Source organism: Pleurodeles waltl, chromosome 7 (genome assembly GCF_031143425.1).
Source record: "Pleurodeles waltl isolate 20211129_DDA chromosome 7, aPleWal1.hap1.20221129, whole genome shotgun sequence".
NCBI lineage: Eukaryota > Metazoa > Chordata > Amphibia > Caudata > Salamandridae > Pleurodeles > Pleurodeles waltl.
Window position 1 is genome coordinate 1,103,867,353 of NC_090446.1, and position 17,543 is coordinate 1,103,884,895.

The 17,543-nt window shown below is 44.9% G+C and overlaps 1 protein-coding gene across 2 annotated transcripts in view; it reads right to left on the minus strand.

Annotated features, from left to right (window-relative positions):
* SPAG9 (sperm associated antigen 9) overlaps window positions 1-14,687 on the minus strand; it is a 1,094,694-nt gene extending 1,080,007 nt beyond the window's left edge. For both annotated transcript variants that reach the window (XM_069200034.1, XM_069200033.1), the window contains exon 1: window positions 14,293-14,687. In XM_069200034.1, coding sequence (XP_069056135.1) covers window positions 14,293-14,592 — 300 coding nt within the window. In that variant the 5' untranslated portion in view covers window positions 14,593-14,687. The remainder of the gene's footprint in view (window positions 1-14,292) is intronic.
* Window positions 14,688-17,543: the final 2,856 nt, after the last annotated feature.

The following is a 17,543-nucleotide window of genomic DNA, read 5'->3' on the forward strand; positions in this document are numbered from 1 at the left end:
CTGAATGTGACTGGTCTACTGTTGTCCAATTCCTCTTCTTACTCTGCTCCTGTTCTCCCCCCCCCCCTCCCGTTTATGAAAATAAACTTTGATCTGTACTGTTTTCTTCCTTGCTAAAATCAATAAAACCGATTTAAAACCTAAAATAGAACTATTAAACTATCAAAAATGGAATATAATCTACAGTAAGTGGTGTAATACCCTGTACGAGAAAACTTCACTCATATAGTGAGGAAATAGTTTTCTAAAAAGAGAAAGAAAATAAAAACCAGTGGGTATTTGTGGCACGCATGGTCCACTATGAGTAAATAAAAGGTAACCCTTACTTTCTAGGGCACCTAATACAGGACCAAGAGTGTGACTGCAATCTTCAACAGTACTAGTAAAAACAAGCATTTACAATGCATCGGGTCTCGCGTTTGCTCATGTTAGAGCTGATCGCGTTGTAAACTCCTAACCCGACTTTTCACCTATCGGGCAAAAGTGCATTCATGTACATAACCCGAAAAAGTGAAATCAAGTACCTAAAGCGCTCGACTTCTGCCAAGCGAGATCGGGCTCGTAAATTAGAGAAAAAAAAAGTCCACGAGCCCGATGGAAAACAGCGAGCCTCGCATGTTTTATGTACTTGGTCGCTGCGCTGGAGGAGGGCTAGCCACCGGAAAAGGCATGACAGATGCATGCCTTCGACTAATGAAAGCAAGCGGATTTTATTAGGGAAGCCCACAAACCAATAAAAAACACTGATGTGAAGTTGACAGGGCTCCGAGCCCTTTTATAAATACAAAAGAGTCTCCCTGCGAAACGCATGTGCGAGCGCATGCAACGCAGGCTCGACCCTAATCAGGTCATCACGCTGCAATGTGTGTATTCCACTCAAACCTCCAAACATGCTATACATTAACTTCTGACAAACAGAGGCTGCTGAGACTAACCCGAAAGGCATCCACAAATAGTGGAAAGCCCAAACAAGTGTAAAAAAAATGTGGCAGGTGATGTGAAGTAGTCCAATAGAGCAACTTGATGATCGATGGTCTATCAATCGATTGTCGTAAAAATACTGCTCACTACAATTATGCATTACAAAGAATTCTCCAGTTCAATTACCTTATCAGAAGTAAGTTGCACTAAAAATGGATGCAGTTGCTCTCCGATACTCAAAGGTAAATGGCTGGCCTTATGACAAACCATGCAATATGACTTAAAATAATCTGATGTTCAAAACACCTAACACAACCCCATATCATCCTTGAAAACTACCCTGTGGCTGTTGAAAGTTTACTTAACATCTCTTTCTTCAACTGCTGTGTGTTTAATCAGACATACGGTGCATGGTTGTTAAACCATACCGAATGCTCCGTGATCTCTCCAACCCAAGACACTGTAGCCCTACTTGGCAACATAGTTTTTTTTATTTTTATTTCCCAGTCCATGTATTCAACAGTTTGCCAGAAATATATTAACATATTAATTATGTTACCACCTAAACCAACAGGATTAATATAAGAAGATAATAACTGCACCCTTTCCATTCCTGAAGAAAAAGATGATCCGACATAAGTAAGATTGGAGAATTGGGGTAAAAAGGTAACCTTAAGTTTGACTTTATCAATATTGATAATACCAGATTGCAATGTTGAGAAACCGCATCAAAATTAGGTTCTTCTACACGATTTTTCTTAACATTTTTCTTGCCATTTTTATACTCTTTATCAAAACTGTTCAACTCTTCCACATTTATTGCACTTCTCGTTGAAAGCAGGACAACTGTTAAAATTTGCAGAATAAAATCAGTTTCCACAAGGATAACATCCATTCTTCTGCTCTCTACTATAGCTATATGCTGTAGGAGAATAAGAAATTGCATTCACAGGGGTCAGGTTCAAAGATGCAAAGGCTTTGTAGTTCTTTTGTTGCCATGTCTGCATGTTCCAAAACCTTGTCTAACAACAGTTTTGGTTAAAGTGGAGGTTTAAAACACAGTAATTGCTCTTGATTTTGTTTTATTTTTACTAAAGCAATTCACCAACATTTGGTCTCTCAAACAATACTCCAAAGATCACACGTTGATGTGAGTAATCTTTTCTTAATTTGGCTTAATAGTGAACTATTCACTTAAGCCATTTGCTTCCTTGTGCAGAATCTGTGCCACTCAACAACTGTTTCCATATTATTGGACGAGATCCTGGCATTTGTAGAAATGCAGCTGGCATGACAGCATTTTGCATGACAGTTCTTGAACTGAGTAACTTTCAGTGAACAAATTGCAATTATTCTGAAACTTGTCCTGGCACTTTCCACACAATTGATTTCAACCAAACAGAATAAACACAATTACTGCCCGTTTCCTTATCGGACCTTTGAATGAAGCACTTCGCAATATGGGCAAAATACATTGCTGAGGCAATCAAAACAACTAGTAGGAACTCCTGCGTAATGACGTAATACGTCACCTTCTTTCACTTTTGAGACATGGTTTTTTTTTTTTATTGAGAATGCCTTTTCTTGACACGAGTTGGATCCCTTCATGGATAGTTGAGCTTGTGCTCTTCCAGAACGCCTCCAATGAGTATCGGCATGATCCGAGAAAACTATCTTGCAAATGCTATCCGAGTTCTGTCTCGCTCTGAAACTATTCATAGTTTTCACCTCCCAAAACCAACCTGCTGTAATCAGAACTAGCTGCTGAATGAAGACATTTGTCAAACATATGCCCAACAATGCAGTTAATACTTGGTGCTGTATATTCCAACGATGAGAAAAAAGTAACCGTTGCACAAATATTCACTTACAAAAAGGTTAGCCCTTGGTACAGTTTAACCGCGCACTACTCAAATCTATATATTGAAAGCACTTAATTTTAGACCTCAATCTTTTTGCACATTTTGCGACAGTCCATCTTATAATGTATGTAATGCAAGCTTAAAATAATTACTTAAATATTCACGTGCTTTCTGTTGCTGAAAGGCACTTCAGAGCATTAAACATACACGTCACTATTACACACAGACATCAGCAATGACTTCATTAACCACTAGAAGTTTCATAATGTAAAATAGTGCATTTACCACCAATTAGTTTCAATTCCATTTATTCAATTTTTTCATTTAAGGTATGTGCGTTATTTTATACATAGTTACCTGAAAGTGAAAGACTAACAAAATTGACTGTTTTGTTACATTTGGCCATGCCCTGGACTCAAAGACCTTGCACCTACTGCACTCAGGATCACAACTCCCATACTTTTTATGGTTTAGCTTGAAAGCACAGCTGTCGCCAGACAATTAAGTGAGAATCGCCATGGGAGAGACTTTGGCTCTGTCCACATGTACATGATGTGATTGGTCAGGAGCCATTGCTTACTCTAAAAGAGAGCTTTTGATGCACTTCTTACTGGCTGTTAGAGGATTTTTCCTTCTCCTGAAATTTCCGCCACGTTGAAACATGATGACTCGCCAGCATGTAAAGGAAACCCTGGATAATTCTGCAGTCCCACTGAGGTTGCATCCACCCTCGTAAAACTCCACAGAGGCCCTATGCACATGCCTCGTTCTGTTATTTGTTTTGGGCGATTTGCCTCAAGGTAAAGATTGTTTCTGTTCTTTTAGCACAGTAGTTGGTTGCGCTGCAGAGTACAAATGAATACACTCTAATAATGGCATCAACTAATACTGGCATGCTTCCGTCAATATAGCTGCATAGGAACCACCATACATACCGCACCAGCAGTCCATTACCTCCCTTTTATGTACAGGGAGTTAAGGGGCTAAGAGATACACGAACCCTGCTTAGAACAGGGTCAAGACTGATTTGCATATGGCTGGGTTCAAACTGGGGTGGCATGGTGAGCAAAATAATGGATGGATTAAACCCAGATCTGTGACTGGGGGTGAATGTTTGATTGGTTCCGCATTCCGTCCATCCAGTTACGCTATCCCACAGCGTTTGTATTTTGCTTTGCTTTTGCCGCCCTAAGTGCGCCGGGTATGCCCAGACGTGGGTCCCGGGCTCACTGTGCCACTGGATTCAAGCTAGCCTGGCTGAAGAGGGGTGAAACCCCGAAACCGGTCCCAGGATGCTTGTTTCCGGTCCAGGGAGAACCTGGCCTGGCAGTTCGGGCTGGACTGTTCCCATGTGGAACAGGGTCAAGACTGATTTGCATATGGCTGGGTTCAAACTGGGGTGGCATGGTGAGCAAAATAATGGATGGATTAAACCCAGATCTGTGACTGGGGGTGAATGTTTGATTGGTTCCGCATTCCGTCCATCCAGTTACGCTATCCCACAGCGTTTGTATTTTGCTTTGCTTTTGCCGCCCTAAGTGCGCCGGGTATGCCCAGACGTGGGTCCCGGGCTCACTGTGCCACTGGATTCAAGCTAGCCTGGCTGAAGAGGGGTGAAACCCCGAAACCGGTCCCAGGATGCTTGTTTCCGGTCCAGGGAGAACCTGGCCTGGCAGTTCGGGCTGGACTGTTCCCATGTGGAACAGGGTCAAGACTGATTTGCATATGGCTGGGTTCAAACTGGGGTGGCATGGTGAGCAAAATAATGGATGGATTAAACCCAGATCTGTGACTGGGGGTGAATGTTTGATTGGTTCCGCATTCCGTCCATCCAGTTACGCTATCCCACAGCGTTTGTATTTTGCTTTGCTTTTGCCGCCCTAAGTGCGCCGGGTATGCCCAGACGTGGGTCCCGGGCTCACTGTGCCACTGGATTCAAGCTAGCCTGGCTGAAGAGGGGTGAAACCCCGAAACCGGTCCCAGGATGCTTGTTTCCGGTCCAGGGAGAACCTGGCCTGGCAGTTCGGGCTGGACTGTTCCCATGTGGAACAGGTTCAAGACTGATTTGCATATGGCTGGGTTCAAACTGGGGTGGCATGGTGAGCAAAATAATGGATGGATTAAACCCAGATCTGTGACTGGGGGTGAATGTTTGATTGGTTCCGCATTCCGTCCATCCAGTTACGCTATCCCACAGCGTTTGTATTTTGCTTTATTTATGGTGTATACTGATAAACGGGACAAGACTACAATCATAAGGTCGCCCTTGGATAGCTGAAGCCAACGAGCCCCAGGGGGAAGTATATAAACAAGAAGACAGCAGACCAAACCCCCTGGCCGCACACCTCGAAGTCCACCTAATGCACTACATACATACATTACATCCAATTTAAAACATTTCATTTGCACACACGGACCCTTACTCACCCATACATCAGTGTAGGCAGCATTAATCCTTATGTACATTTAATATTGCACAGGTAAACATAACCCCTACCCTCCATGAAAGGCTTGGGAATCGGACTCTGTAAAAGTGTGAAGTGTGAAGAATGTGTGCATGCATTGCTATTCAGTGCACAATCCTGTCCTCCAGGGGACAATCGCCGATCCACCTCCAGTGGGTCCCCATGAAAGAGGTGTTCAGATATCCTTCTGTGTTGTGCTAAACTGTCTCTTCCTTGCTGTCTTGTGAGCTGGGCTGCACAGACATAGGTTTATAAATGGACAGAGCACACTACAGCTCAGCGAAGCTCGTGTTCAAATAGCACTATCCACAGGCAGGAATAAAAGGGCCTGTCTTAGATAGTGTCAGACAAATTACTCTGTCACAACAGTGAAGGATATCACGTCCGCCACCATCTAAATACCAAAGGATGTAATGGGATTTAGATAATAGAGGGTGGGATATCCATCACCGTTGTAACGGAGTATCTTGCCGCCAATATCTAAATCAGGGCCAAAAACATTGTACAGAGTTTGGGGGTCCCGCACCTACAAAAGATGTATGTGTGGGGAAAACAGGTCTATAGGTGACACTGGAGTAACTGTGAAATAGAATAGATGGAGTCAATTTTACAGCCAGGTCATCTGCACAATGATCAACTTGTACACGTCAAGATTCAAAGGGACCCCGAGGAGCTTGTACAGAAAGTGAGGAGGCACTATCTACAAGTCTTGCATTTACCACGTTGGTGTTTTTTATACAGTAATATGCACATTTCTAGAGTTCATAAAAGTGTCTAGTTGCTATAAAATGTACACAATCTCTTCCACTTTAAACACATTAAATATCCCTTGTAAATTTCATGCCATATAGACCTGCCCCAGTGGCTTGTACTATCTATGTAATGTATGCCTGGGATTCCATGTCCCTGCAGGTACTGGACAGAGGCAGAGCAAGTGTACTTATATCAGGGATCGCATTTATGGAAGAAAGCGTAATGTAATAAGTGGATGCGTTTTATAGAGCACTTTAGATCTCTATGCGAGTAAAGAACATGCGTTTCTAGATGTCGTTGAGCTCCATCTACATTCTAAGGATGACTATGAAAATAGGGTGTGTTGTGCTGCTCGTAGCACCCACCCTGCTTTAAACTCTCTACATCGTGTGGAATTACTATATAAACACAGCTAGGAGTCCAGTATTCTACATATCGTGTGCGGGTGAAAAAAAAAATATCTGCAAAGTTGAGTGGTTTTTTTTTTTATGTTGGTATTCTATTATTCATGCACACGTTTTGTGTAGCAGCTACCTTGTTGTGGAGAGCTGCATATTTCACTGAGGGGTAGCATTTCTTTAAAAAGTTGCTGCGAACAGCGAGAAACCTCTTAAGTGTAAAATATGCCAAAGGTCCTTGCCCATAAATAAGCCTGCAGAGTATATGTTATACACCTCCTCAATGATACCTGTTTAACATGGAGCTCGGCATCCTTTATCTTGAAAAATGAACAAAAAAGATATACATTCTCTTTCCTTTGAAATAGATATTTTGCCTTCTCTGGGAAGTCATTTAGAAATGGATACATAAGATGTGATTAGGTATACCTATAAAGAGCGCAATATGTGTTTTGATGAGAAAAAGCCTAGTGTATATGTAAAGTGATTTACATATAATTAGGTTAATGAACATGCCATAGAGGTTGCTTCCACCCTTGAACTAACAAAGTCGGGCGAGTGATTGGTCTGTGAATCAAATAAATAATAACACTGTGCAACTGGTAAACAGAATACACAATGAAGAGCAGATTTGTAGACAAAGAAAAGGCTGACATTGATAATGGGGATGCAGGATGCACATAGAGTCTTGGGACTCAAGAGTAAAATGTGGGGGTTCCAGTGGACAATGTCATGTGGTGCAAAGATGGTCTTGTATTAGGCATTTATATAGCACATTTATGCCTCTAAAATGGTCTGCAGCGCTGCATAGAAAGGAGGAAGTAATAAGAAATAACAAGGACACCAAATTGGAGGGAAGGTAGCGTACTTAGTGGAGCATGAGGTGTAGAGAAGTGGAATGTATAGTATGAAATACAGAAAGGGGCCTGGGTAATCACTGGGAAAATACATGACAAAGGATGTCAGGGCGTGCACTTGAAGGAAGGATGCCAGGATACCAAAGACAATGCATTGAGGTGTTACGGCTGACAGAAGAGGTGGGTGGTGTAGGAGGCTGGCTCAGTATATGGTGTACACCTAAAGGTGAGGCACCCTGTACTGAGTCAATGCAATCCTTAGTGATCGTGTGGAAGGTTCAGATAACCAGAGGTCTCTGCGGGATATCTGTGGAGGGTAGCTAAGGCTTATCAAGGAGGGTGTAAAGCAGTTGCAAATAACCCCCAAGTCAGTCAGTGATGCACACACAGGAAAGAACAATACCAGTGTTAGAAAAATATTCTACACTTACTGTAACACAAAAACTAGAACTAACTTTCGTATATATCTTAACTGGAGATATGATCATACAAAATGATGCTTAGCAAAAGGTATGTACAGGCATATAATAACATGTACCCCTATGGGGGAGCCAAACCATATGCTAAGTAAATGGAATGAGAGAATCACTCCAAATCCAAACTACCAGCTGAGGACCATTAGGGCTGGGGAAGCACAGAAACATTCAAGGTAAGTAGACAGGATTCCGCAGGCGCCCGTATGCAGAGTTGTAACCCAGAGTCAGTGCCCATAGGATAGGTTGGATAATGCCGCCACCCGTGGATACCTTGAACAGTGGAGTACCTACACCAGGGATCACAAGTGCATAGGGGTGACGTTGGGTCAGAATCTCCGGTTGAAGTCACTGGGGACCTCGGTCGTACAGCTGCTGTCGTGAGCCGAGGACCAGGTCAGTAGAACCTAGACGTGGATTCCAGAAGAAGCGGATCCAAGGAGAGAGAGGGCGCAGTGTCCAGACCACCCAGGGATTCCCAGGCAGTGCAGGAGGGTAAAGCCCACCCTTCTTGGAGATGCTGTCCTGCTGCACAGTGGGTGAAGAAGTGCAGCTGTGAAGTCCAGGCAATTCAGGAAGACCCATGGAGTAGTCTACATGCTGTACCATGCCGGTCGTCGGATTGCAGAGGGGTCAGCAGGACCACAAACAAGCCTTGGCAAATGCACGGAAACGGTCTACAAAGATTGCAGGATTTGTGGGGACCAACAAGGTCCAGTTGATCCAACTTTTACAGATATGATACAGCCAGGTCTCAGTAAGCAGGGATCGATGGAACCCCCGGCAGGACCTTCTAGCAGCAGGCACAAGTAGTCCCAAGGAGGCTTCAGCAGCACAGCAAAGAGGGATGCCCACGTTGCAGGAGCTGCAGAGGGGATGTCATCGCTGGAGGTAGGGGCTTCTTGGAGCTAGGAGGTCTTTGGACTGAAGGCCCAACAAGCCTTGGCAGCGGCACACAGATGCCGTGTACAGGGGTTCCAGCCAAGTAGCTCCGGTGAGGCTACCTTCCCAGTTGCAAAGAAGGTACGTCAGACCTCTGGAGAGCCATAGAAACACCATCTGTGTTGTAGAGCCTTGAAGACACGGGACAGCAGGATCTACAAACCGGTTATTGTTGCCAAGGTGCCTGCGGATGCAGGGAAGTGACTTCTTCACTCCAAGGTTGATTCCTTCTTGCTTTCCTAAGTGCAGACAGAGTCCCTGTGACTCCGGAGGATGCACAGCCACTAAGTTGCAGAAGTATTGCAGAACTTGGAAACAAAGTTGCAGTAGAAGTCCTCCTACTGGTCACAGTTTTGCACTTAGTTCCAGCGAAGAACAGCAGCGGTTCTGGTGTCCAGGATGCAGAAGCGTATTGCAAAGGAGACTTGCAGACTGTTCGTGATGTCTTGCAGACAAATCTAGGGTCCCACCGTAAGCAACCCAGGAAGACAATTGGACACTTACTGCACTGACCCACATGGGGGGGGGGGGGGGGGGGGGGGGGGGGGGGGGGATTCAGGGACATTACCCAGCTGGACTAACCACCAGTCAGACGCTCCCAGGGGCCTCTGCTCATCTTTTTTTCCAAGATGGCAGAATCAAGTGGCCACCTGGCAGAGCTCTGTGAGAGGATCCGGACAGGGGGGGGTGATTACTTCTCTGTCCTTTGTGTGGTTTCATGCCAGAGCGTGAACCAGGGGTTCCTGCACTGGAGCAAACCGGTTTATACAACAAACGTGCCCTTCAAAGCAGTGTGGTGGCGCTCAGAGGCACCCTCACCCCAGCTACACCTATTTCTCCTCTACTTTACAGGAAATCCTGTGTTCTGCCTTCCCCTGCCCGAGTTAGGCTCAGCAACAGGAGGGCAGAACAGTGTCTGGGGTCGGCAGCAGCACAAGGTGGCATGCAGACCCTGCAAGGCTGTTCAGGCAGGCATACGGGATACTTAAGATGGCTTCCCCGCATTTACAAATCCCAGAAAATGGAGTATGCTGTTGGTAGGGGCACCTCTGCTCATGCAGGGGTGCCCTCACACTGAGAATCAAGCACCCTGCCCTTGGTCTACCTTAGGAGGGATATACGGTCAGAGAGTAGTGACCATGATATAAAACAAACACTATATCTGGGGTGAAATGTGCATCCACTACTTCACACAGGCTGCAATGGTAGGCCTGTAGTCCCAGTTTGCATGGGCCCCCATGGGAGGCACAATACATGCTGCTGCCCATGGGGGACCCCTGGTGTACTAATGCCCTGGGTACCGAAGTACCACATATTAGGGACATACATGGGTGCACAGTGTGCCAGTTGTGGTGTGCAAAAGTTACCTACCAACAAAATTTAAGGGAGAGAATACTGACACTGGGTACTGGTTAGCAGGATCCCAGTGTACTACAATCTAAACACACTATCAGGCAAAACGCTGGGGTAACTATGGCAGAAAGGTGATACTTTCCTACAGGTGGCATAGCTAGGGGCATGTGGAAGGATCAAGAAGAAAGGGACAGTCTGCAAGGAGATTGTATGAAGAGGAAATAGTCTGAGAAAGTGGTTAACAACAGTGGGCAAAGTCGAGGGGTGCATAAATCCAGAGATCTGTGTAAGGCTGTGGGATGTTGGAGGCCCGGTGACAAACACATGCATTCTTATGGAGTGCTGCAACGAAAAGAAACAAGCATAGGCAAAGGTCTGGTGTTGGTCGTCAGATTTTTTGAAATTCTTGCTTTGTTATGGTTTTAGAAAATCTTTATTGTTTAGCAAGCAGATGGGCCTTCATCAATCAAACACATTAGCTAAGAGCAAAATAGAGTTTTGGGGGGGGGGGGCGGAGTCTCAAAAAAAGAACACATTAATATAGCATTCCCTGGCACTGAAGGGGACTACTTTGAGTGTGGATGTGCTCATTGTGAAAGGGCAGTTTGAAGTAACTCACAGAGAATTCAGCAAATGGCTGAAGTGTGCTGACACATTGCCCTTGGATGCGTGCTGGACTGGATGGAAGAAAAATGGGATTGACATAACCACAGACTAATAGATGAAGTCTTGCTGAAAAAAAACATATAAAGCAACTATGTTAACACATAACAGTAGTAAAATCAAAAGGTCTTGGCTAACACACACATAAAAACCAAATTCCTCAGCACTGGCTGCCAGCCTTTTGCTTTTAAGAAAGAACGCACGAAAGAAGAGAAGGAAAGAAAAAAACGCACGAAAGAAAGAACAAACGCACGAAAGAAGAGAAAGAAAGAAAGAAGAGAAAGAAAAAATGCACGAAAGAAAGAAGAGAAAGAAAGAAAGAGCTCCAAAGACAGAGCATACTCGAGCTTATATTCAAAGATTGTGTGAGCCGTTTGTGGTGTAGCTGTGTTTCAAAGGGCTCTGTACTCCACAACATTTTTCAGACTAGTGAAATAGCAGCAGTCAGATTAACAAAAGTCACCATGAAAAGAATTTACAACAGCATTGGCAAAGACTGATAAATCTGTACTGCAAAAACCTGTAGCTATCACACCAGGCTCGAAACACAAAGGTAACACAAATATAATTATAAAGTAAAACAAAAAAACACTGACACTAAACGGAACTGCCTTGTGTTTGGATGTGCTCATTTTAAGACAGCAAAATGCCTTCACTCAAAGTGAAGTTAACCAGTGGCTTAAGTAGGCTTACCCACTGCTACATGCTCTGTGCTGTAGTGGGCAAACGCAAAATGTGAATGACCCAATACACCGATGGATAAAGAGGGATGGCCAAGAGCCTTTTTAAATAAGTATATAATACACATAATTTTAGTAAAATCAACAGACCTTGACTTATGCCAGGCCTCAAAAGTAGCTTGTAAAGTGCAAGCGATGGAATGACAAAGGAGGAAAGAGGTACCTGGGACATGCTCGAGGGGAGGGACAAACACACAAAGCTGAAGTGAAACTAGCTCACACTGACCAATGAGGAGCAGGGGAAATGAGAGATATGATGAAATCAACCAATAGCAAGCAAACAAATTATCTCCCAAGTGACAGTTGAATGTGCTGTCTCATTTAAGACCTAAAAAGGAAGGATTTCTAACTACTATCAATCCTAGACAGCATCTTCAGACAAAATTCCAGGACGACAATTATTATCCTGACTACGCAAAAGATAACATACGCCACACTGCAAAAGTAAGCACAGTAGGCTTTAAACAAAGCTACTGTTCCTCCTTATTGCCCTCCCCCCTCACCTGATGACTCTGGTCCCATAATTACCTTTCTCCCGAAATACGACCACCCCTTTCAACAGGAAGGACTAACCACAAATCTAACCATAAGTGAACCACCTTGAGAAATACTCCAGCAGACCTTAACGGCAGGGGCTACCATCTTGCTGCCTGACAATGACTGTTCCCCTCTTTTCCAGCGTGTTTTTCCAAGGCCTGCCTGACAGACCACAGGATAACTGCATCGAGAACTGTGAGATCCCAATATAAATAAAATGCCTTGGCTACAAGCAAGGCTGTTCAACAGTTACATAACTGGTAATTAAATAGGTGGGAGGCTTGCAATGATGAGCAACCTCCAGTCTTCAATGTTAAGTGCGGTAAGTAAAGGAACTGATATTCCTGCTAATTGTGAGGGTGACTACAGATCAACACCTGCCGCCCAGTGATTTATAATCACTGCATAATCGTTGCATTTTGTGTCACAATCGTGCTTCATGAGCAACTGATAATCCCTAGAATTGGGACTGGACCCGTATCATTACCCAGGGCCAGCTTTAGGGCGGTGCGAGTTTTGCGGTCGCAACGGGTGCTGACCTCAGGGGGGCGTTGTGTTTGGCAATGACTCAAAACTTGCGATTTTAAAGCACCTGCTGAAAAGTTCCTTGTGCGACCAGCCTTGAGTAAACAATTAAAATGTCAAGATACCTTTTGTGATTACTGTTCCTGCTAGGGAGAGAGATGGGAATTTTGTCTAGTGCCAGCTTTGACTTGCCATAAAGTGGCAGAGAGGGTTAATATGCCTGCTGCAAAGAACAGAACTAGGGGGCAATATTAAGAGCCCCTAGCATCACCAGAGCGTCACTTTTTGTGATGGTCAAGTGGCGCTACGCCCTGCGCAATATGTACAAGTCGGCATTAAACCACTTTTTGTGGCTTAACGCCACCTTGTAAATACGGTCCCTTCACATGCAGCACTTTGCGTGGAAGGGCCGCGCAATAGGTGCTTCTGTGGGCGTGCCACAGCAACTCCCATTGCATTTTGATGCTGCCTCAGATTTACGAGTTTTCGTAAACCTGAGGCAGCGCCAAAATCTAGCACCACCCCAGGGGTGACGAGGAGAGGAGAAGTGCTTTAATTTCTATGCGTTTGATGCTCTTTCTATGTGTGCTGCGTTATGCAGCACACAAAGAAAGAGCAAATCACCATTTAAGATTGTTTTTGTGCAGGAAAGAACACCTTCCTGCACAAAAACAATCTCTCCCTCAACGCAGCCATCCTTGCACTATGGTGCAAGGGTTGCTGTGTTGGCACACACCAGAAAATTTAGCGCCGCCGCAGGGGGAAACACAGGGGTGCGCTGTATTGTGGTAAATACTGTGCATCCCTGCGTTTTGAAAATGATGGTGTGTAACGCTGCCAAATTTGGCGCAGCGCTGCACACTGTCATTTTTTATTAAATCTGGCCCTATATTTTTTGTGGATAGCTGAGTGGATTACAAAAGCCAGCAAGCGCTTTAAAACAAATTAATGTATGTGAAAGGGGGGGCTATGGAAAAATGAGGGGCACATTTGCCGAGTGGTAGTGAGGGAATCCTAGGAGGCGGTCATGGGGTGGAGGGGCGCCAAAACAAAACAAAAAAAGACTGTCGCAAAGGGCGCGCCCAGCGCTAGAGCCGTCCCTGTCATTACCCCTGGGAAGAATAGGTTTAAAGCAGTCCCGCATTGCAAGAGTCTGTAACTAGAATGAGAACTTTGGTGATCGGCTCTGAGAATGACTCATAGTATGAAACTTATTGGAGCGCTAGAACAGCCAGTCAGGCTCTGACTAAAATGAGGGAGGTAGTCTAGCCCCCCCCACCCCCAACCCACACACACACACTGTCAGTGATCAACTATGGTGTAGGTAAGCTCGTTATACCTACAAGGTGGGAGATCCTCGGTGGTTTGCTTCAACAACTGTGCGAACAAACCTCTACCCTACAACTCTGAACAAAATGTATTGATGCGCAAGAGCATACAACACTTGACAAAGGGGCACACATTGATATGAATCCATTTTCCATGGAGCTTTAGTCCTAAGTCCTTGCAGCCAGAGTTAATTTCGGCATGCAGTTAGTGTACGGTCACAGGTGGTGCTCACAATACTAAAGTGCCTGGTAGGAGGTGTGGTCAGAGGAGAGTGAGGCTACACGTGCTTCTTGTTATCACTACTATGCAAAGAGCTGACTGTCAGATGTCAAACGATGTGTAATGAGGAAGTTGGATAGGTGCTGTTTGAAACGCGTGCCAGGGTACGTTCCTCTAGGAACCGGCGCGCCATCAGCTGTTCCACGCCACTTCCCTAGGCTGATGTAAACAACCCGCCTCCCGTTCGCTCCCTACCTCCTCGGCGAGCTTCCGTAGGGACTTCTCCCTCTCGTATTGCGTCATGAGCTGCTCGTTGTCCTCCTTCAGCAGCTCCAGCTCCACTTCATGTTCCTGGTTGTCTGCGAACACCGAATCTAGGTTCTCCAATACGGCCACCACAAGCGGCATCAGCTCCTTCACCACGTCCTCATCGTACTCCCCAATTAGCCGCTCGAACTCACGGTAGATTGAGCTGGCCAGCCCTGACACCCGCTCGGACATGACAGTGGAGTTGTTGGGGTCATCCTGGTACATGGTCCCGTCCTCCACCTCCATGGCCCCTCTCTATTCACAGCCACCACTATACACAAAACTTCCTTGTTGCCAGTAGGATTGCCCACTAGATCTAAGAAGGAAAATGGGCCGTATGAAGTTGCACGCTACGCGGTGACGTTGCACTGCTGTGCGCGCATGCTCGCCCACTCCCGGGCTTTAGTTCCCCCGAAGCGTTCTTGGTCATAAGGCAGACGGTCTGCAAAGAACGTGAGCCGACTGAGAGCCGCGTGGCCGGCCACTTAAGAGCTTACTTCAAGTCACGCAAGAGAACACGCTCTAGCCTCCAGGCTAATAAACTGCTGCCCCCCCCCCATCCCCTTCCAGCATGCAAAAGCCATGAACATCATCACGGATTAGGCTGGAAGGGTGTTGCTTGACGCTGATATGACTTTTGCTGTTTTTAAGAAGTCAAAAGTCTCCACCACGCACACAGGAGTACGGGTTTATTGCAGTGCTTCAAATGAGCCGGTACGGAGTACCGATACATTGTTATTTTGCGAGGGAGAGTACCTACCTGCTCTTCTATTTTTCCACCTGAAGTACTCGATGGGGCTCACCCATGACGTGAGGTTCTCCGTGGAACGCGGAATGCTCCTTCATGAACGATGGTCCACGGATAAGACCCTCGATTAAAATAACTCGCCATAGCTTAAGAACAACAAATAAGACCTGCATTGACTTGTGGTTTTGCGGTATTGACTATTGATTGTATTCAGATTCATAAGGTTAGTGTATGATGGGAATTTTTCTGTTATGCACCCTTCATCGTTTTTAAGGAATACAGAAATCTTTTTGATAACTTGACTATTGTGTACGCCTGTTTCCTTTGGATTAGTTCTCATGATAATTGATTGTGGATAGGTGCCTCACGCCTAAATCTCTCACCAGAGGGATAGACAATCTTATTTCAAAGAAGTATATGTCTAAATGACTTCCTTGTTAGCTAATTACCCTTACTTTGATCGATACCCAAGCTCGCCACCGTTTGTTGGGTTGCCCTTTTTAGGTCGAACCCCCAAGTGCTTTTCGACCTGTTGTAAGTATTCTGTGGGCTTTTAACCACACCCATCTCATGTCCATCACTTTCACCCGTTCGTGGGCTCGCCTTTTAAATATCCCTTGATATCGTTGGTAAATGCTTTACGTATGTCTCCCTTTGGGGTGGTTTTGTTACCACCTTGCAGACTGACCCTATTACATGGATTGTTGCACGATTGCCGATATACTTCATCATGGGCAAACTATTTTTTTCTTATGTCTGTCCCCTTCCTGCTCCATGGTGGCCAAGGTGCTCACATCGCAGAACAGCACAAACTCCATCTTGAAGCGCTGGTCACATTGTTTACACTGTTACCTAATCAGAGTCATTTCTTTTGGCTCTCCCCTTCATGTTCTGTAGCTTTCACAAAAACACTTGTAATTGATAAATGTTTTACGTAAGAAACAGACACAGCAGGAGAGCAGATTCTACAGTATTCACTGCACCCGGGAAACTCACCCCATAATGCTTTGCAATCATTCTTTTACAAAACATTTTGCCCATTACTCAGCCTGTGGTGGTCCTAGTACAATGGGACCATCACCAAAACGTTCAGCAAGGGCCAACATAGGCTGAGTTATGAGCAGTTTCCAAGTGCCGCAAATATTGTAAAATGTACAATATTCGCAGCACTCAGAAACTTGCCCCATAACGCTTTGCAGGGCATTCTTTTTATAAACATTTTTGCTCATAACTCAGCAACTGGGGTCATAGGACAATGGAACCACCTTTAAAACGTGTTCACCACACTATGCTCTTTCTGTCTAGATCATCTCTGGGTCCCCACACTAGGTTAGTTGGGACCCCAAAATAATAACCCATCCCACCAGTCATTGTATTTGTAAGCTATCTTTTGGCTAGAACTTTTGTTTTGCACCTGGGAGTAGTTTTTGTTTTGAGGGCCATGTTTAAAAAATATTCCAGTAGGCTTACTAGCCCTTTAGTTATATGCAGGGCCACTGGAATTATGGGGTAGAAAGGACAAAAGCATGCAGCAGGGTTGGCCAATTAACATGGCAGAAGAAGTCCAGTTATAAATGTACAATGCCAATAGCTCCAGCTCAAGTAAATGTGAGACCTATTGCATTGCAAATGCTTGTCTTTAGTTCAGAGAATGAGGGAGCCTGTGCTAGCTCGCCTCCAGTCTCCAAAGAAGCTAGGACAAAAGGTCAATTTTACGGACACATTAAAGGCGAGGCCATGCCCCACTTCTTTATCAGTGCATTTATTTACTTTTTGCTACATACACTATCATGGGTGCCTGCAGATTTTTTTTCAGGGGGTAGGCATCATTTTAATGGGGGCTGCAGCCATACTAGGCAGTGTAACACTTAGGCAGGCGTAGTGTTTTGATGCACTGTGAGCCTGCACACCAGGCTGTACCTAAATCCAGGGGCAGATAAGCACCCCCTTTAATCCCCCCCCACCAACACCCATGAGCACTATTTATTCACTATAGTCTTTTTGTGATTGTCTCTAAGTATGCTACATTCAGGTGTCACATTATATCATTGTTCAATAGTAAATTAATGCCCTTGAGCATGTTGTCAAGGCTATCACCCCTACCCAAATTTGCCCAATGTTTATTGGAGAGAAAGCAACAGCAAAATGTTGATTATATTACTAAATATTTTAAAACCCATGGCAAACAGCTGGGAAACATAAAGATAGTTGCCATCTGCTAGTTCATGCAAGTTGAACAAAAACATCTCGCTCACCTCAAATTCCATTGGACTTTAAACCTAAAAAAAACAATGAGGCAGAGCAGATGGTGTGGCCAACAGGCTCACACCTAATGTGAGGTACCCACAACTTACTGGTAGTCTCACAGTACTAGGGCGTGCATCAGGAACTCTACATTTATCTCAGAACTGGGAGCCCAGACTACCATTCAAAGAGAATTAAAGAGGAG